Source organism: Netta rufina (assembly GCF_964035555.1).
Source record: "Netta rufina genome assembly, chromosome: 3".
Lineage (NCBI taxonomy): Eukaryota > Metazoa > Chordata > Aves > Anseriformes > Anatidae > Netta > Netta rufina.
Genome location: NC_140125.1, coordinates 73965836 through 73978533, shown reverse-complemented (window position 1 = coordinate 73978533; position 12698 = coordinate 73965836). Strand labels below are relative to the sequence as shown.

Genomic DNA, 12698 nt, shown 5'->3' with positions numbered 1-12698 from the left:
GGAAAAGAATGTCCACTTAAAATAAGTTTATTACTGCTCATTTAATCGGATATAAAGTAACTTCTACTATATATAAACTTTGTAAAACAGGAGATACTCAAACAGATCTCAGTCCAGTTCATCTGAATTTAAAAAATGTTTATCCACACATGAATCTCAGTGTCCGTAACATCTGATTGATTAATAGTATTTTTGCAGCTTTCATAGGTGTCTGAATAGTCAGGTATCCTGCAAATGTTTATGTGGTGTTTCACTGAACTCCCATTTTCTTGGTCTTCAATTAATCATCCTCATTCTTTGTGTGGATACCTCCTCCTACTCCCAGGAATCACAGGCTGCATCTCCCAGCTGTGTTTCACAGCTCGGTGACTCTGTGTATGCATTAGAAAGTGTTATTAGAAACAGATTGAGACTTCCGTTTATTATTCTCACCCTGCTACAAATAAATTGCAAAGATGAAGGCACTATGAATCTAAGATAATCCACAAATTAGTTTAGACTTAAAAAAAAAAAAAAAAAAAAAAAGCAGATACTCAAAGGACCTCCCATCTAGTATGACAGTTTGCAGCTCATGCTTCCAAAACATACAGCATGTTTCATTAACTCCTGTTCCCCTTCAGCATTTCAGCTAGAGTTGTGGACACGTGAACAAACTGCCATGTGCCAGGAGCCCTGTGGTATCTGCCTCTGCAGTGGAATAAACTCTTTGTAGTTACTTGGTGTTGAGACGTTTAGATGTAGAGCTTAGGGATATGGTTTAGTGGAGGGCTGTTAGCGTTAGGTTGGAGGTTGGACTCGATGACCTTGAGGTCTCTTCCAACCTAGAAATTCTGTGATTCTGTGATTCTGTGACTATAGTTATAAACAAGCATATGTCCTGCGAAGCAGATGTTAATTTGTTACTTACCATCTCCTGCACATACTTACCCTGCAGTAAAGGTGCTGAAAGTAACAATGAAAGAGAGGAGAAGTAGTCCTAGTTCATGTCATGAGTCTGCACAGTTACCACAGCACATGCTGGTTGTAGACCTCTGTGGCAAAGTTAACGTGTGGATATGAATTTATAATTAACTAAACAGTGCAAGCTCTTCACATAAACGCCTGAATGGGTGGTGGATTGCTCTGCTTTAAAGTGCAGCAAACAACCTTACAGCTGGCACACAGGATGGTTGATCCAAAGCCCTTGCTGTGTTATAAGCTCATGCTTCAGCTTTCTGTGAAATTACTTTTCTATATGGAGAAAATACCTAAGTACATTCCCTTGTTTTTTAGAGCCTGTACATGTGCATACTTCTCAGGGACAAACCAGGATACAAGCTTTTCTAAAAGTCAATCTCTTTGTATGTGGTTTTTGGAAAATGATTTTAGAAACCTTCTTTCAGAAAGCCAGTATGAAATCTTTGAAATATATATGTATGTCCACCATTTATGAGTAACTGACAGAATATCTGAGACAGAAATGTACTAATGATGTGATTTTGATAAAGCAACTCATGTACTTGGGATCTGTAGTTGTCATGATCATAAATGGAATATAAGTTAGAAGAGGTTTTGGTGGGGCTGTGTGTTTGTTTTTGTAGGGGAGGGCTTTCGTGAAAATATAATTAAAAGGGTTAATACCTTAGGTGTTCTTTTCTTTTTACAGGAAAACTAGAGTAAAATTGCTTGTCTTCCATTTCAGACAATCCTTTGAATAATGAAAGTTCTCGAACTCACTCCTCCGTCATTGCAACAAGCAAAATGTCTGTAAAGACCTCAATCTTTCACAAAGATGCTGCTACACTAGAACCCCCGTCTTCTGCTAAAATTACTTTTCAGTGTAAACACACAAGTGCCCTTTCTAACCACGTTTTGAATAATGAAGATTTAGTAGAAGACCTCTCGCAACCAAACACGGAAACAAGACCTGAACTTTCAGTCCATTCTCTTACAAAAGAAAGCACTTACACAGCAAAGTACCCAACATCATTCAGCAATAGTACCCATGCAGAAAACTCACATAAAGAGAGTAACAAGAAAGATACTCTCCCTGTTTCTTCATGTGAAAATAATATTTTTGAGTATGAAGATGATATTTCATCAGTGAGCAGACAAATACCTAGCAGGAAGTATACTAGCATCAGAAAAGCTGAAAAGGATGTCTCTTTTATGCATGTGGGCCGCCACATTGGTGACAGCATGTTGAATAAAAACTCTTTTAACTTTTCTGATTTGAGCCACTCTGGCCACTCCAAAGGTAAAATATCCTCTGAAGTAAATGAAAAATCCAGCAGCGCAAGTATAAATAGTTTTTTTCCAGCAACAGTTACAGAAAATTGTGAATTGGTGTCTTGTTCAGGAGGCAGTCGAACTGTGGTACATTCACTTGAAAATAACACTGATGAAGGTGGCCTTAATAAGCTTAAAATTAGGTATGAAGAATTTCAGGAGCATAAAGCAGAAAAGCCAAGCCTCAGCCAACAAGCAGCACATTATATGTTCTTTCCTAGTGTTGTTCTTTCTAATTGTCTCAGCCGACCACAAAAGTTAGCTCCTGTAACATACAAATTACAGCAAGGCAACAAACAGTCCAGGTTGAAGCTGAATAAAAAGAAACATAGTTTTATCAATCATCAGGAGCCTGCAACTGTAAATGATGTTGTATCAGTGAAGGAAAGCTGCTATACACAAGGTAATGCTTGTAGTAATATTCCTGATAAGGATAGTGCTTTACCTAGTGACTTAGTCCAAGTTCCTCTTGAGGCTTTTGAAAACAAAATGCCTACAAGTACTGCTAATTGTAATGACTGCCAGATTGGAGACGGATCTCTTGAAACTGAGCAGTCGTTTGGATTATGTGGGAATAAATACACACTTCGAACTAAACGGAAGGTAAATTATGAGACTGAAGACAGTGAATCAAGCTTTGTCGCACACAACTCAAAAATTAATCTACCTCAACCAATAGAAAGTGTTGAAAGTTTGGATGGGTCTCAGAAGTCTCGAAAACGTAGAAGACTTTCTAAAAAATTGCCACCTGTTATTATTAAATATATTATCATCAATAGATTTAGAGGGAGAAAAAATATGCTTGTTAAACTAGGGAAAGTAGATTCTAGTGAGGAAAGAGTAGTACTCACGGAGGAAAAGATGAATTTATATAGAAAGCTTGCACCTTTAAAAGACTTTTGGCCAAAAGTTCCTGACTCTCCTGCAACCAAATATCCTATTTATCCACTAACACCAAAGAAAAGTCACAAAAGGAAAGCAAAACATAAGTCCACCAAGAAAAAAGCTGGAAAACCACAAAAAACAGGTAGTAAAAATATTAAAAGAACTTTATCTTTCAGGAAAAGGACTCATACGATTCTTTCTCCTCCTTCACCGTCGTATAATGCCGAAGCTGAAGACTGTGACTATAACTATAGTGATGTTATGTCTAAATTAGGTTTTCTTTCTGAGAGAAGCACAAGCCCAGTAAACACATCCCCACCTCGCTGCTGGTCTCCCACTGATCCAAAAGCAGAAGAAATCCTGACCAGCATGGATAGAGAAGCTTTACATACTAGAGTCCCTAATATGTACAACAGCAAGACTGTTAATTCTAGCGTAGGAAAAAATAGTAGAGCAAAAACTCAGGTTAAGAAATGTAAAAAGAAATTTGCTAGCCCCGCTGTGTCAACCAAGAAAAAGAAAAAGATGAATCAGGCTGATAAAACAGCAGATGATGGAAAGAAGAAACCTAGAACAAAGCAAAGACAGAAAACAACAGAAAAAGCGTCCTCAAGAAAGCGCATGGTATTTAAAGATGAAAAAGGAAATACTCACTCTACCACAGAAGTGAAGTTTGTGCTGAAACGTCCAGATCTGCCTGAGATTTCTTTCAGTGCACAGCCACTTCATAATCGGAAGGATGGTCCTCTGCCTGGCTATCCAGCAGGATATCTACCATCAGCACAGCTCCCTTCAGGAGCTGATGCACAAGGTAATTCGTCAGGCTGTTTTCATTCATTGATGGAAATTGATAAGCCTGGAGATGCACAGTGTTTACCTGCTCCTCGAGAAGACCCTCATTCATCTCTCACATCTACTCCTCCGGCACCTGGAAGGGAAGTACCAAAAATGAGCTCTCAAAGGCCTAGGACTCAAAATGCTGTATTTAGAATGAAGGAACCTGCTCTCGTTAAAAACATATTTGACCCATCTAATCATTCAACTCAGGTAACACAGAATGTGCGCATCTCTAAAGATAAAACTTCTATAAAAGCAGAAGAGATAAAAAACTTGCAAAATAGGTATTTACCGTCAGCTGGAAAATTAAATGAATCTCGTGACTCTTTGGACACAACAAAGATGGATCAGTTGCATGCCACTAACTATTTGCATTGTAAAGACAATAATCAACAGCAGATTTTTTGTTTACCAGAGGCTTCCAAGCATTCTGATCCTTGTTCTTCTATTCTTAAGTCATCTGAGGAAAGCCCTGGGCCTCTTCAGTTGCCTAAGAACTGTTTTGTAACCTCTTTGAAGAGTCCAGTGAAACAGTTAAATTGGGATCAAAACCAGAGAGGGTTTATTTTCGACATGTCCCATTTTAAACCTGAAACGGTAAAACAGAAACCTCTTTCGGAAACGACCATGCAACCAAAACCCATCTCTCAGTATAAAAACAGGACTATAGTGGCCCCATCCGTGTTCAGTGAAGGACAGTCCGGCCTAGCTGTTCTGAAAGAGTTGCTCCAGAAGAGGCAGCAGAAAGCTCAGAATGCAAATGTTGCACAGGAACCATTACCGGTTAAAACACAGCTGAGCAGAAGTACGCCGTGCCCCGCGGAACAGAATAAAGCAGTCAAAAGGTCACGGACAGTCACATCGCCTAGAAAAGCACGTGCTCCCAGGAATACAAAACCTAAAGAAAAATCAGCAAAGCTTTCCAAAATGGAGTCCTTAAGCCAGCAGGTCACTAGTCGCATCGATCATTCTGTGTCTGACGACAGCCCCGTTTTTTTTTCAGACCCTGGTTTTGAAAGCTGTTACTCTCTAGAAGATAGCTTGTCTCCAGATCACAATTACAACTTTGATATTAATACCATAGGGCAAACAGGATTTTGCAGTTTTTACTCTGCAAGCCAGTTTGTCCCAGCAGATCAAAATTTGCCCCAGAAATTTTTGAGTGACGCAGTTCAAGATCTTGGTTCTGGACAAACAACAGAAAATGACTTTCTATATCATAATGACCAAAAATCTGATGAAGAAAAACAGCATTCGTCAAGCACAAGTAAGTGGATAAGATCTGGTTCTCTGAGCCCTGAGCTTTTTGAGAAAACCTCACTGGACAATAACGAGAACCACTGCCATAGCCAATGGAGGAAAAATGTCCATCCTTCAGCTTCTAGATCTAACTCTGTCGATGCCTCTTGTACGCAAGAGACAGAGGTTTGTTTAAATGAAAAGTTCAAATTGAATAGAAGTACGGTAAATAAGGAGAGATTTCTCAACCTTCCTCAGCCAACCAGCTCAGACTGGATTCAGAGCCACATTAGAAAAGAAACCACTTTTGACCCCTGTCAACCACTTGATTCAGTTAATACCTCCTTTGCATCCATATTGTCTTCTCCTGATGGTGAACTTATAGATGCAGCCTCTGAGGATTTAGAACTGTATGTTTCGAGAAACAACGAGGCATTAACTCCAACTCCAGATAGTTCACCGAGATCTACCAGTTCTCCCTCACAATCAAAGAATGGAAGTTTTACACCTCGTACTGCTCACATTCTTAAGCCGCTCATGTCCCCGCCCAGCCGTGAAGAAATCATGGCAACTTTGCTGGATCATGATCTCTCAGAAACTATTTATCAGGAACCATTTTGCAGTAATCCTTCCGATGCTCCAGAAAAGCCAAGGTACTGTGTTAAAGGCATTTCTGTCTACATATGCTTGCGATTACATTAAATTTAATTTATTCCTGTAAACAATTTTATGCTGTTACGTGGCACAGATGCATGAAAGATTCCATCTGATATATCTATATTTGAAGCTGAAAATTATTATACTTCTCCTGCAAATACCCATTTTCATTCATGACACTTTCTTTTTTTAACGTTTGATATTATTGTAGTTAGTGAAAGTCTGCCTGCTTGATTTGTAAAAGAGAGATGCTGCCCACAGGAATTGCATTGTGAAAAGACTAGTTAGCAGGACTCTGCTTGTCTATCATCTTGGAGTGCCTGCAGTTCAGTTTAGAGCAAAGCAATAATTCGAACTATTTTCTTTTCAGGGAGATTGGAGGACGGCTTCTCACGGTAGAAACTAGACTTCCAAATGACCTGCTTGAGTTTGAGGGAGACTTCTCATTAGAAGGTCTACGACTCTGGAAGACTGCATTTTCAGCAATGACAGAAGGTCCTAGACCAGGGTCACCTCCTCGTCACGGTCACTCTACTGTTAATAAAAGAGAAAGTAATAGCCATAAAACTAGCGAAGACAAAAAAATAGTTATAATGCCATGCAAGTGTGCTCCAAGCCAGCAACAAGTTCAGATATGGCTTCATGCCAAAGAAGAGTATGAACATTTCAAGAAATTGCCTAAGAATCATCCTGCTGAGCTGGAAAAGGCAGCCGAGAATTTCAGCTCCACGGTATTGTCTGGAGAGAAACCTAAAGAAGTAGTAAAAGCAGCTAAAGATTTAAATTTGTCAAGCCTGGAAGATGAAAGACCTGTTGTGCCTACAAAGGATTCTCCTGTTTCTGTGGCAGATCCTACAAAATTACAAACCAAGGAAATGTGTGATAAGTCTGTAAGTACTATAGGAAATTATATAAATATTAAAAGTGACATAGACTCCGATAAAACTCCATCTGAAAGCAAGATGCTTACTCCTTCAACACTAGAACGGGATAAGGAGGAGGAGGAGGAAGATTATTATGTCAATTATAGTTCACCAGATTCTCCAGTGCTTCCACCTTGGCAACAAGTAGCATCTCCAGATCCCAAACAGTCCAACGCAGAAGAGGCAGAGTGGAAAAGTCAGGATGTTATTTTGTCTTCTGTGGAAGAAAATGATGTAGCACTTGTTGGAAGTGCACAAAATTCTCCGTCCACCCAAGAGGATATTAAGATGACTTTTGACACGTCTCCATTGCCACATAGCGAAGATCCTGGAAATTCTGAATCCATTCGCTTACATAGTACACCCATCATGCAAAGAAAAAATAGTGACGGAATACCTGAAGTTTTGGGGTTTACTCCTTTATCAACAGGTAAATTCATTACCTGATCTTAATGATACTCAGAATGTTTTCCTGAATATGATATTTTTCTTTTAACATGTTGAGAAAATAACCTAGATCTTTACAAAAATCTATTAAAATTAGCTTGGGAAAGGAAAAGGCCTGCACATTTTAGTTAAAATAACTGTTTAATTACGACAAAAGTCTAGTAGCAGAACACACTTGTGCTTCTTGATGTTGTTTAGTGTCTGAACTCCAAAATGCAAGTTAAAAATCGTATTAAAAAGTATAGCTTAACTTGGAGAATTTGAAAATCTTGTTTGTTACATTGCTTTTAATAAGTTATATTACAAACATAATTTAAATGTGGAGTGTAAATAACATTCTGATGCTCGAGATAAGGAGTGGTAAATTATTGGCTGTGTACTGTGCATTCCTAAATGTCCGTAAATACCAAATCATAATAGTTGTGCTTTGGATTGGAGAGAGAATAATGTTATATTTGTTTATATTTTAAATATATTTTTATAATGTTAACCAAATGCCTCTGGTTGTTTCCAGCACGTTCTTCAATGTCTAGACAATATTATTGAAGCTAAACAGTTTTTCACTCCTCTTTGTTTACAGAACCAAAAACCCAAAAACTGTGTCGTAAGAGAGGACATAATACTGATGGTCTTCGAAGAGTACTTCTGACCTCACAAATGAAGGTAAATAAAGACTTTATGCACAGATGCATTTTTATTATGCTACACTTACATTGCCATTCTCTTGCTAACTAAAATAATCTTTCTCATAAGTTAACCAGACATCCTTAATACATTTTTTTGAACTTTGTAGAATTTTTTAGGATGATTTTCTTTTGTGTGTTTTTTGTTGTTATTAAGATCTTGAAAAGATATAAGGATATTTAAGATGGGAAGGTGCAATTGCTGTACAGTCAGTATGCAAGAAGAAATAAGTTTTATTTGCAGCAAAAAACAAGTTGAATTTTGAGGGTATGTTCTATGTTTTGGGGGTAGTGAAACACTAATGGAACAATAAGAGACACAATCTAAGGAGTTTGTGTCGTCGTTTTGTTTACAGCATACTTTTTAAGTTCTGTTTTGATTTCCCCTTAATACACACACACATACACATGTATATATTTGTATCTCTGTGTGTTTACATTAGCTTTCAGACAATGTTTTAAGCATTTTCTGAAAACATAAAAGGCAGTGAATAGCACTGGCATGCTGACAGAGTAGAAAGGGAACGGATTGTGTGAAATGATCAGACTGGCATGTTTTCCTTAAAAAGTATTTCTGCTCCCCTTACTGGAAACAGAACAGTTGGTTAGGTGCATCATGGATCTGACTTGACAGTCTTTTCTGTTCTTAATATACTTGCATTCACCCAGTTCGAGTGGGTAAATGTACCCTTAATTCAGTGCCATTATAAAGTGGTGACCAAAACAGTGTAATTTTAATATGAATTTTGTTCAAGAGCAAATAGAGACTTGATGGTTCTGATATCCACAAGCTTCTAAGAAAACTGACATCAACTTATTTAAAAAACAAAACAAACAAACAAAACCAGGTATTTTAAACTGCCTTTGGCTTTACTATGATGTTTCATTAACGTTATTCCTAAAAAGGAGAAAGATACAACTTTTGTTTCCCTGCTGCAAAATGATAGGAATAGAGAAAGCTTTTAGTAATTGTAGTGTAGCATTTTCATTTTAATTGGTAAACTTGTATTTAATTTTGAAACTATTGTGTATTAATTTAGCAACCTGTAATTTTTTCAATATGTGTGTGTGTGCGTGTTGCTTTTTTTGTTGTTCGATAGAATCAGTTTGCTGCCCTTGGTTCTCCAAAGAGAGAATCTTCTGAGATCGAAGGACCATCTTTAAATAACACTTACGGTTTTAAAGTCAGTGTGCAAAACCTGCAAGAAGCAAAATCTCTACATGAGGTAACTTACATTATATGTTATTTTATAAAACGATAGTTCATCAGACTAGTTTTATAATGGCAGTATTTAAAAATCCTTTCCTCCTGACTTAAAAGTCAGTGTGTGATGTCTGCAGCTTTAAGTAATTGCTGTACTAGTTTCAACTTGTTCTCCACGTGCCTTTATTTAATAGTATTGGACTGAATTTCAGAATATTTTGTTGAGTAGATGGTAAACCTTCCTTTAAACAAACACTAAGGGGGAGATCAGGAGGAGGAAATAGTAGGGTTTTCTATAAAGATATTACTGGAAAAAGTAGTTGGTTGTAACTTCCACAGATCATATCCTTAACAAGTCTTCTGACCTCATTCAGTCAGCAGTTCCTCCCTGTATCTCTCTCCACATGGTAACTTCTGAATCTGTTGGCCATTGCTGCTGCATTTAACCGAGTGCTAGATACCTCAAAGAGTGTTTCTACATGAAACATGTTGGTCAGTGCTTGGTCTGAGGAGAAAGATCAAAATTAATGCTGGAGAAAGGGCTGTAATGTGAATACTGTACTGCTGCGTTTGGCAGCTGACTGGCCAGCTGACTCACAGACAGTCCCTGTGCCCATGGCTTGGAGTTGAGAGATAGTTTTATGTGCTGACTAGCTAACGTAGGAGAAGCCACAAGAAAGTAATGATATTGCAGGAAATAGAGATGTAGCTTGATAGAGCAATTCTATTTCACTGATGGCTCTAGTGATCTAGGACACAAACCCATAGCAAATCAGACTGTCCCCCAGGCAGCTTGCTTACTCAGATGTATTTGTAATTTTTCTCTTGTAATCCTTCCAACTCACTCATTAGTTTATCAACTATATTATGCTAGACAACACAGAAACAAAATAGTGTTGAAACAGTACTAAATACTGTATAAATTAAAAAGTGTATGATATACAGGAATTAGCATTTTCTTAATGCAAACTATTCTGCAAAAAGATATAGCAACATGATGTGGAAGTTCATTTATGCAAGTTAAGGGAAAAAGAGGTACTCTCCATGTCTTCCTGTAAGTGATTTAGTCTTCATGCCTGTTTGCAAGTTTGGGGTGAGAGAGGGAAAGGAAAATAAAGAATAACAGTGATGTGTTGTTCCTGATGACTTTGATAACTGAATTTGCCCAATATACTAAGCTGTTTGAAAATACTATGAGAATTTAATAATTGTTATTGAGCATTTCTGCTTATTTGTATTTGTTTTGGATACAAGAAGGCAGTACTCAGAAACAAATACTGAATTTTAATAATTGAGTGTAAAAATGCATTAAATGGTAACTTTATTTGTAATATGGTGCTTTTTGCAAAAAGGTGAGGTCCAGAGGTGCATGTTTAATCACTTCTATAAATTTTCAAGCGTGACCTCTCAGTTACAATATAGAATGACCACATGAAAGCCTGTCATTAGTTAATTTGTATTAATAATCTCCTCTTAATATTTTTTTTTTTAAGAACACTCCAAAGCATACTAATTTATTGTATTTATTTGTTGGTAGGTCCAACACCTTACCCTCATCAGTATGGAGTTACATGCTCGAACCAGACGAGATTTGGAACCAGACCCGGAGTTTGATCCGATCTGTGCTTTATTCTATTGCATCTCATCAGACACAGCACTGCCAAATACTGATAAAAAAGAAATCACTGGTGCTATTGTGATTGATAGAGACAGGACACTCTCAAGCCAAGGTTCCTATTTCTTTTTTTCTTAACATACTTTACAAAAATACTTGTTTCATAATAATCAAACAGTAGCAAGCAAAATATAATCGAGTATCTATATTACTATTTAGCTCATTTAATTTTGTCTTGTTGACTGTTGGATGAATGGCCATATTAAACATAGAGTTTTCCTGCTTATATCTTCTAAAGAACTATTGCATGGGCTGTAAACCACAAATAATATACACATGTGCAAAATACCTATGCTTGCATACTTGTGGACAAGCTCCTGCAGTGTTCTGAAAATATAAAGAGGAAAACCTGCCTTTAGTTTCCTACTCAAATTGCTGGATAGCTACAAATAGAAAATGTTAAAAGCAAGACAGTATGTTTTATATTTTACTTAAGGGTTATTTTTGTGGTTTTATCTGATCCTCTTAGGATCTAAACAGGGGCCCTTATTCTATTGTACCTTTTTGGCTTTGTTTAGACCAGTGATACTCAACCTGTGGCTCTAGAGCCGGATGTGGCTCTTCATGGCCCTACAGGCGGCTCTCGCAATGTAGGCATCTGATCGGCGCTCCACTCTATCAGGCAGCGCGGGGAGCACTGAGCAAATGGACCAGCAGTGTGGGAGTCGCTGAAGTTCCCCCTCCCATAGGGGGAAAGAAAAGGAGCTGCTGGGATCCCCCCACAGGTAAGAGTAGAGATCACCTCCCACCCAGCAGCCGTGGGGCAGAATGGGGAAAAACTTGCCCTTTTGCCCCTTCCACCCCTCCACCTCACTTCTTCCTAGCAGCCAGAAGGGGTTGAAGACAGAATGCTGCTGGGAGAGAGGATGCTGATGTGTTATGTCGTGATGTATCAATATGTGATGATGATGAGGCAGCATCATCACACATTGAAGTGTCATGATGGAAAACAAAAATCACACTGTTGATACTTGATTTTTATGGTGCTCTACAACTCCATTTAATAAAGAAGTGGCTCTCCAGCTGTTAAAGGTTGAGTACCACTGGTTTAGGCTAGTAAAAAAAAAATAAAATTGTCCTCTTTCCTTTAGGGTTTCTTTGGCATTGTAATAAGTATTAAACCACAAAATACTGTCTAAAATCAAAAAGTCTGGACAAAAACTTTCCAAAAATAAATTTAGCATTAAGGCAACAGCTCCTTCTTTTAACAGTTTATTTTTCAAAGTATCGTGGATATTTTATCATGTTGCACTAAGTCCTTACTATTCTCAGTGAAGTTTATTCTGCTATTATATGCTTGTTACTATCTTTAGGAAAATTATCTCCATTAACTTACTAAGTGAGATTTGTCACAGTATAGAATTCTGTGGCTCCCTAGGTGCGTGCCAGTCTGATAAATTATCAAGAAAAAGCTTTCTGTAAAGAGTTCCAATAATATTCTGAAAAAAAGGTTCTAATTTGTTTTTATTAGTGAAATGAAGTGATGTTTAAATGTTCATGTGACATTTCTTGCTTTCATTGATGTGGGCTGTCAGTATTTTCTTGGTTAGAACTTTTTGAATTCCATGTGGAGTGACTTGACATTAAGATACACCTTTTTTTTTCTCCCTTTTTGTATTACTATTGCTTTGCAAGTTACAGTACTCATTTTAACATTTATTTCTGAAAGCATGTGGTGTTTTTTTTTAATTATCAGGATCTTAAGAATGTGTCAAAGCTGAATGCCTTTTAAAAACTGCAGATTGTTACCTTAATCAGAGATATTACAATCTGTTGTACAGAGAAAATAAAGAGACAGAGTATGTGTTGTGTATTATTATTCACTTATTTTTTTTTGTATTCAGAAAGGCAAATGCTCAGTTCCTACATGAACATGAATT

General features: G+C 37.5%; 1 protein-coding gene across 1 annotated transcript in view; it reads left to right on the top strand.

The window, feature by feature from the left end:
- The window catches only part of REV3L (REV3 like, DNA directed polymerase zeta catalytic subunit), a 120510-nt gene that overhangs the window by 72878 nt on the left and 34934 nt on the right, over positions 1-12698 (top strand). The window contains exons 13-17 of the mRNA XM_084284866.1: positions 1682-5882; positions 6257-7239; positions 7837-7919; positions 9040-9165; positions 10681-10873. Coding sequence (XP_084140992.1) covers positions 1682-5882; positions 6257-7239; positions 7837-7919; positions 9040-9165; positions 10681-10873 — 5586 coding nt within the window. The remainder of the gene's footprint in view (positions 1-1681; positions 5883-6256; positions 7240-7836; positions 7920-9039; positions 9166-10680; positions 10874-12698) is intronic.